This window comes from Meriones unguiculatus, chromosome X, assembly GCF_030254825.1.
Source record: "Meriones unguiculatus strain TT.TT164.6M chromosome X, Bangor_MerUng_6.1, whole genome shotgun sequence".
Lineage (NCBI taxonomy): Eukaryota > Metazoa > Chordata > Mammalia > Rodentia > Muridae > Meriones > Meriones unguiculatus.
Window position 1 is genome coordinate 77,355,183 of NC_083369.1, and position 16,375 is coordinate 77,371,557.

A 16,375-nucleotide genomic window follows, 5' to 3' on the forward strand; every position below is an offset into this window, starting at 1 on the left:
GTACATGGTTCCAGAAAATTCTAGATACCCAGTGACTCCTGAATGTAATAAGTGTGGTCCATAACAAAACGAACAACCCCTCCCTCCCCAAAAAAGGAACCTTCACTTCTGGAAGGCTACATGGTATACTAAATGAGACCTCCTTAAACATTTTAAAATGTGATCCTTTTGGACCTGAACTTTTGTGTTATCAAAGGTAAACATCCATGAAACACCCATATTCAAATCAAATGCTTACTAATAATAAACTATGAAGAATTTTACTTTAATAAAATGATTGACTATATACTGTAACAGGGTCCACATACCTTACTAGGTCTCTAGACTTTTACATAACTGACTCTACAGTGGAGGTACCATGCAGGCTGTAAAACTCAGCTTGTAGACAGCACCACATGTCAAAGTAAAAACAAAGACCTAAATCATCAAAGTAGTTTTGGGAAAGTCTCCAAAAATAATAACCTGTTTTTGTTTGTTGTTTTGGATTCTGTAGTTCTGTTTCTGGCCAATTATTCTTGTTAATTGAAATATATCAATACAGGATATGGTTTTTATGCTTAAAAGCTCATCCTGAGAAAGCCTCGGAACTACACTGACATCCCAAACTCTTGAACTCATGTCCAAGCAGTCTTTTCTAGCGGGTACAACATATACATACACGTAAATGATTATACTATTTGTTAAAATTGTAAAGATCTTCATGGTTACACACGTGTGCTTTCATTCTTTTTACCCAGAAATAAATTGTGGCCTAACTTGGTTTTCTGGGATGTAAAGAATCTGCCAATATTTTTCAGAGTTGATAGCTATTGTTATTTTGACTTTGTAATTTCTAATAGTGAGAATGATGCTTCAAGTAATTGGTAGTACAAAATGATGAAGATTCATTTAGGGCCAAAAATGGAAATTACATCCTAATAAATAGTTTACTTAATTATCTTACTTTTATTAATATCCTATCTCCACTCTAAATCACTTTAAAATGCATTCTAAGCCATTGTCAAGATCCCCTCTTAGACCCAGGGAAACTCTTTAGCTCAGGTCCAACTATGGGCCCATTTCTCAAACAAGTTAGAAAACTAGCATTCAGCTTCAAGCGTCCCTTTTTGCCACATTGTCTATGACAAGTATCTTATTCCATGGGATGAAGCCACACACAAGATCGTGTCCTCACTCATCCCTTGTATGCCTAAACTACAGCCTCATCCAGGGTTGTCGGTGGAAAACCAATAGCAGCGGTGAAGAAGGGCACGTGTGCATGTCAGAGTGGGATGTACTCCGCCTAAGGCAACAATTTTAGCGTGGAGAACCCAGACAGTTCCTCAGTGGGCTTCAAGGAGCACAGTCTTTGTGGAAGCCAAAGGGGGGCGCCTTCGTCTGAGCTCAGTCATGGCCCGCAAGTACTTCTACTTCGACTACGATTATTATGGGGTGAACTTCTATGAGGAAGAAATCATGACTGAACCTGAGGAAAACGTGATCTACACAGCAATCAGTAGCGGCTTTAACAGAGGAGAAGCAGACACTCCGAACGAGCTGTCCTGTGAGGGCTACCAGAACTCTCTAAGTGACCACAACTACCAAAGCCGTCACACGACTAAAACCTGGAACACTCAGCAAGAAAAACCAGAGGAGGCCGGGGATGTGGTCTGGACCAGAGAGCAGCCATCATTCAAAATTCCTCAGAAACCATACAAATTCACGCCTGGGCAGCTGTGGGAACTTCAGGCAGTGTTCGAAGAAACTCAGTATCCAGATTCTCTCAGACGGTGTGTACGGGGTCTGTCTTTCAGGACTTTTCCTTTCCCTGGGCCTCTCCTCACTCTTGTTAAAAGTTTTTAATGTCTTTGAGATTCAGCATGTAGATTCACTCAGGTTAAGCTTAGTAGCTTTGCCACTGAGGTAAAAGCTCCTCGGAGAACTTCAGGATGTAACAGCCTCGGTGGACGCCACAGGAGTACGCCCTCTGGCGGGCTCAGGCTTTATCTACACTATGAGGAAGAAATAATGACTGAACCTAATCAAAGGGTAACCTACTCAGCAGGTGGTGGAGGCTTTTTGCGAAGTATTCCTGTAGGTACCTTGCACAAGCTTCCTTGTAAGGATTACTAGAGCCCTGTAGGTGACCACAACCTCTTTAGTTTTGTTAGAATAGTGGCCTGAGTTGTGCAGCCTGGCCTTGAACCAACTCTGTACACCGGTCAGCCTTTGAACTTGTGATCCTACTGTCTCAACTTCTTCAGTAGCTGAAATTACTGGTTTGTGCCAGCAGGGTTCACTTCCTTCCCCTCTTCTGCCTTGAAACCACTAAGTTTTCAGCTGACTCAATGGTGGTAGTTGGAGAGAGTTACATAGAGGTTCTGGGTAGAGTTTGCCCAGAGACTCATACTCCAACCAAGGACTATTCATAGAGATAACCCAGAACCCCTGCACAGATGTAGCCCAGGGCAGTTCAGAGTCCAATTGGGTTACATAGTAATGTGAAGAGGGACTGCCTCTGACATAATCTGATTGGCCTGCTCTTTGATCACCTCCCCCTGGGGGAGGAGCAGCCTTACCAGGCCATAGTAGAGGACAATGCAGCCACTTTTGATGTGAACTGATAGACTAAGATCAGAAAGGAGAGGAGAACCTCCCCTATCAGTGGACTTGGGGAGTGGCATGCATGCAGAGGGAGGAGGGAGGGTGGGATTGGGAGGGGAGGAGGGAGGGGCTTATGGGGGGATGCAGAATGAATAAAGTGTAATTGATGAAAAATTTAAAAAAAAGAAAAAAGAATTTAAACACAGAAAAGATCCCAGACAATGGGTAACAACTTATTAAAATTGAAGTAAGACTCACACACAGCAAGGCATGCAGAGAGACCCTCCCCACGAAGTAGGGAGGGGAGTCACAGGTGGGGGGCAGGGAGGGCCAGGAATTTTCAGCTGACCAAGCTGCTCATTTTGCATTGCTCATCTTAGAGAAAGAGAGGGAAGCTGACAGGTTCACAAGTTCTTGTAGACTGAAACATGTTTAGGACAGGCCTTGAACATACCTGACCAGGCTGCAGTAGTCAGCAAAAGGCAGGGGGAAAAAAGCCCAATTGGCCTTTGTCTAAGGTAAGGAGTGTGAGCAAAAAGCAGACCGTTTGTTATTTTATTAGATTGAGGCCTCCTTACCTGTCTGCTGGTCAGAGATCTGTTGAGTTTTTAGTCCCTCAAGAGAATGCCTCTCTTGATAACCAAGGTTAAAATTTTCATGCACTATTGGTGTAAACTGGTCCTCCAAAATGCTCACTGACCACTCTTTTGATTCCTTTCATTTAGAAAGTGTCCTCAAACATGGAAACATAAAAACCATTGCTTACACCAAATATGAAGGTCAAAACTCAGCTGGTTTGGGGATCTCTGGGAGTCTCTCTATGACACCAAAGGAAAACCTGAACGTATTAAACAACTGCCTTTTCCACGTAGGTAGCCCCCAACCACCACTTTCCTGCTTTATTAATCCTCTCTATGTGACTTGTCTAGGCATAAGGAAAACCAGGCAGGAAGTCTCCTTTCTGAACTAACCTGCTTCAATTGGCATGTCTTCAAGCCTTGTCAGTGTGCTCACATCTGGCCGAATTTCTGCCTTCTAGGGGGTGAATTATATCCCAAAGACCCCTTTTTCATATAAATGACATACAATTTGATGGTAGACTCCTTTGCTTAGCATATGCAGAACTGTAGATTCAATTCCCAAAGCCACAAAATTATCTATAATTTGTATGTGGCAGATTTAAGCATTTATTCCTTCCATAGTACATTAATATTAACAGCTAGACCACACAGCAGTAAAAAGTCTTTAATTTTCAGGCAATGTAAAACCACTCCCAAACACAGCTCCTTCTGAGAGTTACTGAAATGCATACTTGCAGAGGTGTGAGAGGAGTTAACAAATTTTAAATTGTTAAAATATTTTATACAATGTATTGTAATTACATTCTTCCCCTCCCCCAACTACTCCCAGATTCTCCCTACTCATTCAAGTACATGAACAGTTCTCTTTCTGAAAAAGAAAGAAAACACAACAAAACAGGAAAACCGACAAGACCAAAACCCAAATCAAAGCAGACACACTTTAAAACAAAAAAGAAAACAAGGCAAAAAGTAACAAAATGTGTGAACAACATGTTCTCATGCACACACACACAAACAAAAAACAACACCTGAAGTCTCTTTTGTGTTGCTCAACTACTCCCGGACATGCTGCCAGCCCTGAAGAATTGTGGGGATGATGTTGTCTTTTGTCATATAGAAGCTTTTCAGTTTCATGAGGTCCCATTTATTTATTTTTATTTTTCTATTTTTTTAATATTAGTTACAGAAGAAGAAAACAGGAAACAAGTTAGGAACCTGCCACAGAGGGCCTCTGAAAGGCTCTGTCCTGCAGACTATCAAAGCAGATGCTGAGACTTATGGCCAAGTGTTGGGCAGAGTGCATGGAATCTTATGAAAGAAGTGGGAAATAGTAAGATCTGGAGAGTACAGGAACTCCACAAGGAGAGCAACAGAACCAGAAAATTTGAACCAGGGGTCTTCCCAGAGACTCGTACTCCAACCAAGTAACATGCATGGAGATAATCTAGAACCCCTGCACAGATGTAGCCCATGGTAGTTCAGTGTCCAAATGACTTCCATAGTAATGGGAAAAGGGACTGCCTCTGACATAATCTGAAAGGCCTGTTCTTTAATCACCTCCCCCTGAGGGGAAAGCAGCCCTACCAGGCCACAGAAGATGACAATGCAGCCACTCCTGATGTGATCTGATAGACTAAGATCAGAAGGAAGGAGAAGAGGACCTCCCCTATCAGTGGACTTGGGGAGTGGCATGTGTGAAGAAGGGGAAGGGAAGGTGGGATTAGGAGGTGCGGAAGGAGGGGTTTATGGGGGGGATACAAAGTGAATAAAGTATAATTAATAAAAGTTTAAAAAAGACCCCTGTGCCCAGATATATTTGGTCCTTGTGGAGCTCCTGTTCTCTCCAGGTCATATTAACTCCCCCCTGCCCCGTCTTTTTTTTTTTTTTTTATGATTCCCTGCACTCTGCCGAAGGTTTGCTTATGAGTCTTAGTATCTGCTTTGATGCACTGCTAGGTAGAGTCTTTCACAGGCCCTCTGTGATAGGCTCCTGTCCTGTTACTTGTTTGCTCTTACATCCAATGTCCATCCCATTTGTCTTTCTAAGTGAGGATTGATCATCTTACCCCTAGTCCTCTTTCTTGTTTATCTTCTTTAGGTGTATAGATTTCAGTATGTTTATCGTATCTATATAAGTGAGTATATACCGTGTGTGTCTTTCTGCTTTTGGGATACCTCACTCAGGATGATCGTTTCTAGGTCCCACCATTTGCCTGCAAATTTCATGATTTCCTCATTTTTTAATTGCTGAGTAGCATTCCATTGTGTAGATGTACCACAATTTCTGTATCCATTCCTCCGTTGATGGACATCTGGGTTGTTTCCAGGTTCTGGCTATTACAAATAAAGCTGCTACAAACATGGTTGAGCAAATGTCCTTGTTGTGTACTTGAGCATATTTTTTATATATGCCTAGGAGTGGTATAGCTGGATCTTGAGGAAGCACTATTCCTAACTGTCTGAAAAAGGGCCAGACTGATTTCCAAAGTGGTTGTACAAGTTTGCATTCCCACCAGCAGTGGAAGAGTTCCCCTTTCTCCACAACCTCTCCAGCATGTGTTGTCACTTGAATTTTTGATCTTAGCCATTCTGATGGGTGTAAGGTGAAATCTCAGGGTCGTTTTGATTTGCATCTCTCTGATGGCTAAGGGAGGTCCCATTTATTAATTGTTAACCTTAGAGCCTGAGCTCTTGGTGTTCTGTTCATCAAGTTGTCTCCTGTGCCAGTATGTTCAAAATCATTCCCCACTTTCTCTTCTGTCAGGTTCAATGTATCTGGTTTTATGTTGAGGTTTTTGACCCACTTGGACTTGTGTTTTGTGCAAGGTGGTAGATATGGATCATTTGCAATCTTCTACATGCAGACATCCAGTTATATCAGCAATATTTGTTGAAGATACTTCCTTTTCTTAGTGTGTATTTCTGTCTTCTTTATCAAAAATCAGGTGTCCATTTTTGTGTGGATTTACATCTGGGTCTTCAATTCAATTCCTTTGATCAACATGTTTGTTTTTAAGCCAATACCATATTGTTTTTATTACTGTAGCTCTGTAACACTGTTTAAGGTTAGGGATGGTGAAACATTCAGAAATTCTTTCATTATTCAAGATTGTTATCCTATAGTACTTTTTATATTTTCATATGAATTTCAAGACATTAAAATTTTCTTTAAAGGATTTTGTTGGAATTTTGATGGGGATTGTGGTGAATCTATAGATTGCTTTTGGTAGAATGGCCATTTTCATAATATTAATTTTACCAGTCTATAACCATGGGAGTTCTTTTTATCTAATGCTGTCTTCAATTTCTTTCTTCAGTGTCTTAACATTTTTGTTATATAAGTATTTCACTTGTTTGGTTAGAGTTTCCTAACATGTTTTATATTTTTGAGGATTTGTGAAACATACTATTTCCCTGGTTTCTTTCATAGAATGTGTGCTATTTTTACATATGAAAGCTACTCATTTTTGTGTGTTAATTTTGTTTCCTCCTACTTTTCTGAGAGTGTTTATCAGCTGTAGAATTTTCCTGGTGGAATTTTTATAGTCTTTTATGTATAAAATCGTATAACCTGCAAATAAAGATACTTTGACTTCTTTCTTTCCAATTTGTATCCCCACCCAGGAGTGTTTGTTCTCACCTGTAACTCCAGCACTTGGGGAGGAAGAGTCAGATGGATCTCTCTAAGTTTGAAGCTGGCCTGGTCTGCAAAATGAGTCCAGGACAGCCAAGCTACACAGAAAAACCTTGTCTTGACCCCTCCCCCCCAAAAAATTGTATCCCCTCAATCTCCTTCAGTTGTCCTATGGTTTTAGCTAAGACATCAAATACTATGTTGATAGGTATGGAGAGAGTAGATAACCTTGTCTTGTTCCTGATTTGATGAGAAACTGAGTTTTTCTCTATGTGGCTTATTGTTGGTGGTTAGGAGTACTGTAAACTGTCTTTATTATGTTGAGGTATGTCTCTTGTATCTTTATTTTCTTCAGAACGTTTATTATGAAGAGGTGTGGGTTTTATCACAGACCCTTTCTGCACCTAATGAATTAATCATGTTCTTTTTGTCTTTTAGTCTGTTTGTGTGGTGGATTATGTTTATTGATTCAAGTATGTTGAATCATCCCTGCATCTCTGAGATAAAGTCAATTTGATCATGATAGATGGTCTTTTTTGGTGTGTTCTTGAATTTAGTTTGCAAATATTTTATTAAGAATTTTTGCATGTGTATTCGTAAAGGATATTGGTCTGTGATTTTTTTTATTTTTTTCTGGGTCTTTGTGTTGTTTTGTTATTAAGGTGATAGTGGCTTCATAAAAAAGAATTATACAATGTTCTTTTAAGTTTTATTTTGCAGGGTAATTTGAGAAGTATTAGTGTTAGTTCTTCTTTGAAGGTCTGCTAGAATTCTGTACTGAATCTATCTGGCCCTGGGATTTTTTGTGCTAGGGAGATTTTTTTAAATTTAATTTTATTTTATTAATTACACTTTATTCGTTTTGTATCCCCCTATAAGCTCCTCCCTCGTCCCCTCTCAGTCCCACCCTACCTCCTTTTTCTTCACGCATGCCCCTCCCCAAGTCCACTGATAGGGGAGGTCCTCCTCTCCTTCCTTCTGATCTTAGTCTATCAGATCTCATCAGGAGTGACTGCATTGTCATCTTCTGTGGCCTGGTAAGGCTGCTCCCCGCTCAGGGGGAGGTGATCAAAGATCAGGCCAATCAGGTTATGTCAGAGGCAGTCCCAGAAAATTTGAACACAGGGGTCTTCCCAGAGACTCATACTCTAACCAAGTACCAAGCATGGAGATAACCTAGAACCCCTGCGCTGATGTAGCTCATGGCAGTTTATTGTCCAAGTAGGCTAATGAGATTTTTAAATACTACTTCTATTTCTCCAGGAATTTAAACTGTTGTTTCATATTGATTTAATTTTGGTAAGTTGTGTATATCAAGAAATTCATTCACATCTTTACAATTTTCCAGTTTGATGGAATACATAATTGTAGAAGTTTTATGATTCTAAAAATTTCCTTAGTGTCTGTTGTAGTTTTTCCCTTTTCATCTCTAATTTAATTATTTGGATCCTCTTTTTCTGTTGTTTGGTTAGTTTAGCCAAAGATTTGTTCATTTTATTGATTATTTTTTCAATAAACCAACTTTTTGTTTCATTGGTTCTTTGTAAGTTTTATTATTATTATTTCTAACACATTAATTTCAGTCCTGAGTTAAATGATGTATTTCTCTCTATTCTTTTTTTTTCAATGAGCATATTCATTATATTCAGCCAAATTTGGGCAGATTTGTTTCGTGACAATAGTCATTGGAAAAAATGGACAAGTCATAAACAAACATACTTCAGTATTATATTTATGGTGAACTCAAAAAGAACAAATTCATGGCTGCAATGAACCTAATCAGTATTACATAATCTGGAAAGTAGGATTGAAAAACCACATCCTTACAGACTTTACTTTGCCAGTACATATGAGTGATTTTCTTGCTTAATTAAAGTTGCCCCCCACAATCTCCTTGCTTCTGTTTTTCTTTAATTTACATTTTTTCCCAATTTATTCATTACATATCCCCATTGAAACCCTCTCCCTCAACTCGCCCCAGTCCCACACTTCCTCCCTCTTCATCACTTATCCCCTTCCCCTAGTCCACTGAAAAGGGGAGTTCTACACCATTTGCAATCTGTGCATAGCTTATCAAGTCTCCTCAGGACTGCCTTGATCCTCTTCCTCCCTGGCCTGGGAAGGCCTTATCACCAGGGCCAAGTGATCAAAGAGTAGGCAACCGAGTTCATGACAGATGCAGTCCCTGATCCCCTTTCTTGGAGACCCATATGGAGACTTAGCTGCCAATCAGCCACATCTGAGCGTGTGGTCTAGGTCCTTTCCATGCATGGTCCTTGATTGCTACATAAGTCTGGGAAGGAACCCACTTGGCTCAGATCCCTTAGCTTTGTTTGTCTCCTTGTGGGGCTCCTGTCCCCTCCATCACTCTCTATCCCCACCTCCCTCCTCTTCCATAGATTCCCTACACTCTGCCCAAAGTTTGGCCGTGAGTCTCAGCATCTGCTTCTATTCCCCTATTGGGTGGAGCCTTTCAGAGGACATCTATGGTAGGTTCCCATCCTGTTTCCTCTCTTCCACTGCTTCTGGTGTCTATCCTGTTTGCCATTCTGACTGAGATTTAAGCGTCTTCCCATGGGTTCTCTTTAGTTTATGGCTTCTTTAGCTCTGTAGATGGCTAACTTATATTATATGGCTAATATCCACTTATAAATGAGTGTATACCATGCCTGTCTTTCTGTTTCTGGGTTATCTCACTCAGGATAATCTTTTCTAGTTCCCACCATTTGCCTGCAAATTTCCTGATTTCATTGTTTTTAATAGCTTGAGTATTGCCACAGCTCTCCTCGGGTGTATGTACCTGTGGGATAACTGTGCTCGTTGGGAGTCCAGAGGCTTCCCTCTCACCAGGAGAAGTCCTGGAGACAGCTGCCCTGCCACTGGGTTTCTTGCTCTGAATTTAGTGAGCTGCTGCTGCTCTTACACTGTGTTTGCTGGGCACAGCCCTCTTGAAGAACCAGGAAGCCCCGAGATTTTTTCAGTTTGGCTAGGGAGACAGGTTGCACTTTGGAGCAGCATCTGGGGGCTGATCCCGTGGGTCTTAGGTTTCTGTAGGTCTAAGGTTGGAGTTCAGTACCCAAGCGGTAATCAGTAGCAGGTGAGCGCAGCACTCAGGCATGTGGCAGGCCTTTCGGAACTCTGGAACTTTTCTGGGGATTAGCCAGGTGTCCTGAGGTCAGACCTGATGTTTCCCCCACCATAGTGTTTCTTCCCAACAGAGAGACACAATCTCTGGTGTTTGGGGGTCCACAGTTCAGTCTGGGATGGTGAGTAGAGCAAGCAGGCTCAGCACTAGCGACTGAGTGCCTGCAAGAACCTGGGAATTCTTCTGGGAACTTTTTTTGTGGGGGGTGTTGCCTGGGTGCCCTGAGGTCAGATCTGGTATTTCCTTCACCATGGGGGTTCCTCCTGACAGGGAAATCCAGTCTCTGGTGTTTGGGGGCCCACAATTCTGCCTGGGATGGTGAGTAGCATGTGTAGGCCTGTGGTTCTGAGCTTGGTGACTGAGCACCTGCCTGATCTTGGGACCTTTTCTGGGGGTTGTCTGGGTGACCTGAGGTCTGTAGGCCCTGATTGCTTCCTTCACTGTGGGGTTTTCTCTTGACTGGAAAACCCAGTCTCTGGTGGTGTGGGGCCAACCCACAGTTCAGTGTGGGATGGTGATCAGAACACACAGACCTGTGGCTCTGAGCTGGCTACCGTACACCTACCAGGACCCACCTGTGGAACCTGGGAACTCTTCTGGGGTTTAGCTGGGTGACTTGAGATTGAACTCGATTGCTTCCCACACTGTGGGGTCTTTTCTCACTTGGGAAACAAAATCGCTGATGTTTTAGGGCCCACAGTTTGCTCATCAGAAATAGTGTGCTCTGGGTGCTACCAGCTTGGATCTCCTGTCCATTCTTTTTGGGCATTATTCCTTGTTTTTCTAGAGCTTTCAAGTGTGTCTTTAAGTTATTAGTATGGGATTTCTCAATTTTTTTACATAGGCACCTAATACTATTAACTTGCCTCATTGCATCCTACAGATACGAGGATGCAATGAGGCAAGTTAAATTCCTCCTTAACTTTTGTCTTGACCCTGTTTTCATTCAGCGGTGAGTTGTTAAGTTTCCATGACTTCATATGCTTTCTGCCATTTCTATTGTTGATATCCAGCTTTAATCTGCAGTAGTCAGATGGGATGCAGGTTGTCATTGCAAAGTTCTTGTGTCTACTGAGACTTACTTTGTGTCCTAGTGATCTGTTTTGGAGTCTGTTCCATGAGATGCTGAGAATAAAGAAAGAAAGACTAATATTGTTCAGTATTTGGGTAGAGTGTTCTGTAGTTGTTAAGTTAGGTCCACTTGATTTATTACAGTTTTTCCTTTTTTACATTATTTTATTTTTGAGATTATGATTTAATTACAACATTTCTCCCTCTGAACTCTCCCATATACCTCTTCCCACTCTCCTTCAAATCCACAGCCTCTTTTTTTTAAAAAAAAAAAAAACCTAATTGTTATTGCATGTGTATGTGTGTGTGTGTGTGTGTATGCATACTTATATATTCCTAAATAGAACCTTTTTCCATATAATGTTACCTGTATGTATGTTTTGGGGGATGTTTAGCATTAAACATCCAATTGATGTGCTTTCTCTTAGGGAAAGCCACCTCTCCCATTCCTAGTCTTCCTCGGTTGCTTATATTTCTTTGTGTAGGCCTGAGGCCTCATGGGCTTCTCCCCATCCAGTTTGGCATGCTCACTGGTGTTATTCTTTCTCAGCTTGCCTAAGGTGTTGGAGTCTTTTATAGATGCATTGGTTGAGAATGAACTCCACAACTCTGCAATTTGATTAGTTGTGGGTTTTCTGTAATGGTCTCTATCTGCGGCAAAGAGAAGCTTCCTTGACGAAGAGTGAGAGGAATACACTTACTTGTGTGTATAGGGAATTATGTTTATAGACCATTGTTAGGGACTTGGCTGGTTTAGTAAATTAGTGATAAAATGTTAATTAAGAGTTTCTGTTCAGTTTTTGTTTAGATGACCTGCCTGTTAGTGATAATTGGTATTGAAATGGCTTACCATCACTATGTTAATATGTGACTGCAGTTGTTTCCTTCATGAATTTGGATGTCCTTGTAATTTATTTTTCCTGGCAGATTTTTTTTTCCTTTAATGGCTGTGTAGTGTGTTTTCCTCTCTCTTCTGGTTAGTTTCTTTTTTTTTTCTCTTTTTCTGATTAGTTTTGAAGTCTGTTTTTTATACCTGTCTGCTTCTTGATTCCATTTGCTTGGAATACCATTTTCCATCTGTCTTGTGGTGTGATGTGTTTCTTGAATGCAGCAGAAAAATGAATCCCATTTTCTTATCAGAACTATTAGCTTGTATCTTTTGGGGGGAAGTAGTATAGACCATTAATATAGAGTTATTAATGATCAGTATTTATTGATTACTGTTATTTTGTTTTGGTGGTATGGATTTTTCTCTCTTTTGATGAACTGTTCTGGGATTATTTATTCCTTGTGTCCTCTTGGGTATACTTAACTTTCTCTTTAGACTGAAGTTTCCTTTTAGTGCCTTCTGTAAAGCTGGATGGGTAGCAGAAATTGTTTGTTTTTATCTTGAAAAGTTTTTTTTCCCCTTTCTCTCTCAACTCTGATTAATAGAATTGAGATTTGCTGGGTCTAGTAGTCTGAGCTGGCATCTGTCTCTTAGAACTTCTAAAACATTGATTCACTCCTTTCTGGCTTTCAAACTCTCCATACAAAGGTCATTTCTTATTTGAATGGGCTCACCTTTATATGTGACATTTCCCTTGCAGCTTTAAATACTCTATGTTTGTTCTGTATATTCAGTGTTTTGATAATTATATATTGTGGAGAGTTTGTTTTCTAGTCCAGTCTATTTGGTGTTTTGTATACTTCTTGTGCCTTGATAAGCATCTCTCTCTTTAAAGTGAGTACATTTTCTTTTATGGTTTTGTTGGAAATATTTCTGTGCCCTTTACCTGGGTCTTTTCTCCTTCTCTATACCTATTATTGATAGTTGTGGTGTTTCAATATTGTCCCACATTTCCTGAGCTATTTGTAGCTTGATTTTTTTTTTTATCTTCTACGTCTTTTTATCTGTTGCTGAGGCTTACATATGAGGTTTTTGTTTGGCACCCTAAGTTTTCATTTCCATTTTTATATCATTTTGGATTTTCTTCAATTACTCTATTTCTCTTTCTACTTTCAAGTCTTGAATTGTTTTCACTATTTAATTCAACTGTTTGTGTTTTCACGGTCTTTAAAGCATTTACTGATATCCTCTTTAAGGTTTTTGAACATATTAATATTTGGTGTTTTAAAGTCCTTGTCTCGTACTTCAGCTAAATTGTTTTACTTATAGCCTAACACAATAAAGTGAGCGTTGTCATATTGATTCGTGTTTGTGTTTTGATGCTGTGATATAGGTAACAGAAGTTATGATGTTTTAGGTGTTTCTTGGTATAGACATCTGGTGCCATCTTTTTGGGGTGGGCTTTTCGGTCCTATACAACTGTGGCTACTGTGAGTTAACTACATCTACCAAGTACGATTGGTAGAATTGTTGTGCACCAGGAGGCTGAGTTCCCTAAGGGGATTTAGGGTGGGCTGGGAGGAGGGCCTCCTGCAGAGAGACTGCAGCAGAATTAAATATAATTATGGAGAACAAGATGCTAAATTTTAAAATATGCACGGAGTATACACATTGTGTTCATTTTCTGCCTATGATACTTAGTATGGAATACTAAGTATCTGTCTTTTTCTCTCCACAGGAAAGAACTGGCAGAGCTCATGAATGTGGAAGAACAGAAAGTACAGGTCAGTCATCTTGCCTATGTTGTTTAGTAGGGTGCTGATCTCAGACCTGCCTCAGGACATGTATGGCCTTGTTCTAGGCCTGTGCAATTGCCATATTTTTATTGTCCTTTAATTGTTGTATTTTTCTTGGTGGTTTTATGCTGGAAAACAAGATTTGGACCTTGGCAAGCAGAAACTGGACAAAGGAAAATTTTAGCAGGTTGTGTCTACCCCATGATTGGCATTCATATGCATCCCTGAAGTAAAAGCCAAACAAAATAAATAGCATCTTCACCTCTCTCTCTCTCTCTATCCCTCCCTCTCTCTCTCTCTGTGTGTGTGTGTGTGTGTGCGTGTGTGTGTGTGTGTGTACATATATATTTTGGACATAAATGTGATATACACATATACAACCTATAATTAACATATGACTCCCTGTGGCACACAAGAGACCTTCACAAGGGTATTCTATAATGCATCATTTTGAAACTCACGGTGACTTGGAAATAATTATGTGATTGCTGGAGAATCTGGTGGCAATAGCTCACATATGCACTCACTAAAAGAATTAATGAATGGCTTGGAGCAGTGACACACTCCTGTAATCCAAGCACTCTGGGAGGCAGAGGCAAGCATATTTCTTAGAGTTCAAGGCCAGCCTGGTCTACAAAGTGAGTCCAGGATACCCAAGGCTATGCAAAGAGACTCTGTCTTAAAAAGAGAAATGAGAGGAAGAAGAAGAAGAAGAAGAAGAAGAAGAAGAAGAAGAAGAAGAAGAAGAAGAAGAAGAAAAAAAAAAGAAAGAAAGAAATGAATGAATGAAAAATATGAGGGAAATGGAATAATTGAGCTATAAAATACACTTTCATAAACTAACCCCCTGTTCACATTAGGTGTGACAAATGTGGATAGAAAGCCTAAGTCTGAGATAGTAAATTTCTTCATTTCTTTTAGAAAGTTTTGAGAGGGTGATCGGGATAATGGTAGTTCTAAATTTAAGTTTCTGCCATTATATATTGTGTCCAGAAAAAATATTGCCCCAAAATTCCCACTAAGGTGGAAAAGGGTCATTTTTTTGGTTACAAAGGGAGTTCACGAGCACCTTGGCATGCACAAGAGCTTGTCTAAGGAAAAATTTTTTTAAAGTATGACTGTAAGCCTATGCACAGAGCTTAGCACATGGCTCTAATTGGGTAATGCTGTGCAGAATAAAGGGTGTGATATTATGTGCTACATATTTTTCTTTACTTTTGTCTTAGGGACATATAAACAAGGAACTAAGAAACTGGAGGCCAGTCCTTGACCTGGACTAATATAGCTGCAGCCATGCAAAGCATTTGAGCACTTAAAACTGCCTGTGGTTTCAAAAGAGATTTGTGGGGGAAAATGAGGCTACATGATGTGTTTTCTCATCAGAGCAGCAACTGCTAAATATATTAATCTAATCCCTGTCTCCCTATGATTTTAGGATTGGTTTAACAATAAGAGAGCGAAACTGAGGAGGAACCAGAGGAAAATACTAAAGGGCATAAACATCCCTCCTACCCAGGACAGCCTTCGCATGAAGACTTTAGTGGAGTCCAAGAGAATCTTCATTCTCCAGGAGCAAGTGGGGGACGGGTTCTTCTGGTGACACCAGAACTCTGACAGCCATGCTGACCAGGACATCCCTATCCGTCTTACCTTACATTAATAATAAAGTGCAGAATGACCCATTTATTCCTTGGGTGTGTCCTGCACAGAAAAGGCTGTCTTTCTACAAAAGGCAGCTCAGGGCAGGTGAGGAGGCAGGAACACAGAGTGGAGACACGCTGCCTGGCAGGCAGAACAAGGGGAGACTCCGCCTCTGTGGCATTCATGGGAAGTACTGCCCCTTGCTTCACACTCTTTTGCAGCCTCCTGGGTGCCTGTCAGGACCTTTCCTGGGACTTCTGTGATCAGTGTTATAGCTACTGCATCCTCACAGGGTTTCTGTGAAGAAGACAGTCTCGGGCATGGTAATGTGGACAGAATCAGGAAGCCATGAAGATGAGCACTGGGCACTGGTAGCAGTAGTAGTTGTGTGTGCCCAAGAAGCAAACATTTGTCACAAAACAGCAGTCTGTCCACACCAAAATAAGGAGCGTGAAACATGGGGGATGGGTAGAGCTAATTTACCACCCCACCCCACCCCCAGGAAAGTGCACCTGTGCGATTTGTCCACATTTTTATTTTGCTATCTTAGCCCCAACTCAGCAAATACTCCTTTCATCATGTTTTTCACAGAGAGAACTCTTCAGAAGTCGTCATCTTGTCAAAACTTTAAGGGTTGTTTTAAGAACTCCCTAGTATCTGTTTTGAAACACTGTTAGGTAGAGTCATTCAGATGCCTTCTGCGGTAGACTCCTGTCATACGTCCAATGCACATCCCATTTGTCTTTCTAAGTGAGGATTGATCATCTTACCCCGTGTCTGCTTTCTTGTTTATCTCCTTTAGGTGTATAGATTTCATTATGTTTATCATATCTTGTAGGTCTATATAAGCGAGTATATTCCATGTTTGTCTTTCTCCTTCTGGGATACTTCACTCAGAATGATCTTTTCTAGATCCTACCATTTGCCTGCAAATTTCATGATTTCCTCCTTTTTGATTGCTGAGTAGTATTCCATTGTGTAAAAATACCACAATTTCTGAATCCATTCCTCCATTGATGGACATCTGGGTTGTTTCCAGGTTCTGGCTATTACAAATAAAGCTGCTACAAACATGGTTGAGCAAATGTCCTTGTT

At 40.6% G+C, this 16,375-nt stretch overlaps 1 protein-coding gene across 1 annotated transcript; it reads left to right on the forward strand.

The window, feature by feature from the left end:
* The first annotated feature begins 1,389 nt into the window (after nt 1–1,389).
* On the forward strand, nt 1,390–15,239 carry LOC132649865 (rhox homeobox family member 1-like). The gene is made up of 3 exons (XM_060374562.1): nt 1,390–1,769; nt 13,582–13,627; nt 15,075–15,239. The coding sequence occupies exons 1-3, from the start codon at nt 1,390–1,392 to the stop codon at nt 15,237–15,239; spliced, it is 591 nt and encodes a 196-aa protein (XP_060230545.1).
* Nucleotides 15,240–16,375: the final 1,136 nt, after the last annotated feature.

Coding starts and splice junctions, on each gene's coding strand:
- LOC132649865 (XM_060374562.1), top strand. CDS start 1,390: ATGGCCCGCAAGTACTTCTACTTCGACTACGATTATTATGGGGTGAAC. Junction 1,770..13,581: donor TATCCAGATTCTCTCAGACG/GTGTGTACGGGG, acceptor TTCTCTCCACAG/GAAAGAACTGGCAGAGCTCA. Junction 13,628..15,074: donor TGGAAGAACAGAAAGTACAG/GTCAGTCATCTT, acceptor CTATGATTTTAG/GATTGGTTTAACAATAAGAG.